General features: G+C 47.2%; 1 protein-coding gene across 1 annotated transcript; it reads right to left on the reverse strand.

Moving 5' to 3' along the window:
- Positions 1-6: 6 nt before the first annotated feature.
- Positions 7-927, reverse strand: LOC113408682 (olfactory receptor 14A16-like; the record flags this gene model as incomplete). The annotated part of the gene is made up of 1 exon (XM_026662050.2): positions 7-927. A coding segment is annotated over exon 1 (921 nt), but the record flags the coding sequence as incomplete, so codon positions are not given.
- Positions 928-1,145: the final 218 nt, after the last annotated feature.

Genomic DNA, 1,145 nt, shown 5'->3' on the forward strand with positions numbered 1-1,145 from the left:
GGTAAGTAACCTCCACGCTATCAGTTTCCTCAATGCAGCTTTGATCTCCTTGTTCCTCATGCTGTAGATGATTGGATTCATCACTGCTGGCAGCACGGAATAGAGAACAGCCACCACGAGATCCAGACCGGAGGTTGAGCTGGAGGTGGGATTAATGTAGGCAAAGGTGGCAGTGCAAAAGAACAAGGACACCACGGTGAGGTGAGGAAGGCAGGTGGAGAAGGCTTTATGCCGGCCTTGCTCAGCGGGGATTCTCAGCACTGTTTTGAAGATCTGAACATACGACACAATTATAAAAACAAAGCAGCTTAAGCCTAAACACACACTAAAGGCAATAGCTACAGTTTCACTGAGGTACAAGTCAGAGCAGGCGAGCTTGAGGAGCTGGGGGATTTCACAGAAGAACTGATCCACCATGTTGCCTCCACAGAAGGATATTGCAAACGTGATCCCAGTGTGCAGTACAGAGTAGAGAAAAACACTGATCCAGACACCAGCTGCCATTTGGACACAAGCTCTCCTGTTCATCACTCTCTCATAGTGCAGGGGTTGGCAGATGGCGACGTATCGGTCGTACGCCATGACAGTCAATAAAACAAGATCTGCTGAAACAAAAAAGACAAAGACAAAAACTTGGGCAACACATCCAGAATAAGAAATTGACCTGATGTTCATGAGGGAATTGGCCATGGATTTGGGGACAGTGACAGAGATAGAGCCAATGTCTAGGATGGACAAATTCATCAGGAAGAAGTATATGGGGGTGTGAAGATGGTGGTCGAGGAGAACAACTGTGATGATGAGAAGGTTCCCCATCGGGGCTGCCACGTAAATCACTAGAAACACCATGAAGTGTAAAATCTGCAGCTCCCGAACATCAGAGAATCCCAGGAGAAGGAACTCGATCACGGTGGTGCGGTTGGACATTTTCTTTCTCACGACATCGTGTGATGTCTGTGGATTGAAGGAGAAGGGCAATGGTCAGGATTAGAGTGACAGAGGAATTGATCCTGATTCTCTCTCTGTAATATCTCATAATGTGAATGTCAAGGGTGCACAGCACTCGTCACTTCCATTGATGAGGAGTCACAAGTGCTCCTCATCCATCAGCCAGAGCACTAATCAGGTGCATTATCACATTAGTG

Source organism: Terrapene carolina, unplaced genomic scaffold (assembly GCF_002925995.2).
Source record: "Terrapene carolina triunguis isolate 2854851 unplaced genomic scaffold, T_m_triunguis-2.0 Scaffold21795, whole genome shotgun sequence".
NCBI classification, from domain to species: Eukaryota; Metazoa; Chordata; order Testudines; family Emydidae; genus Terrapene; species Terrapene triunguis.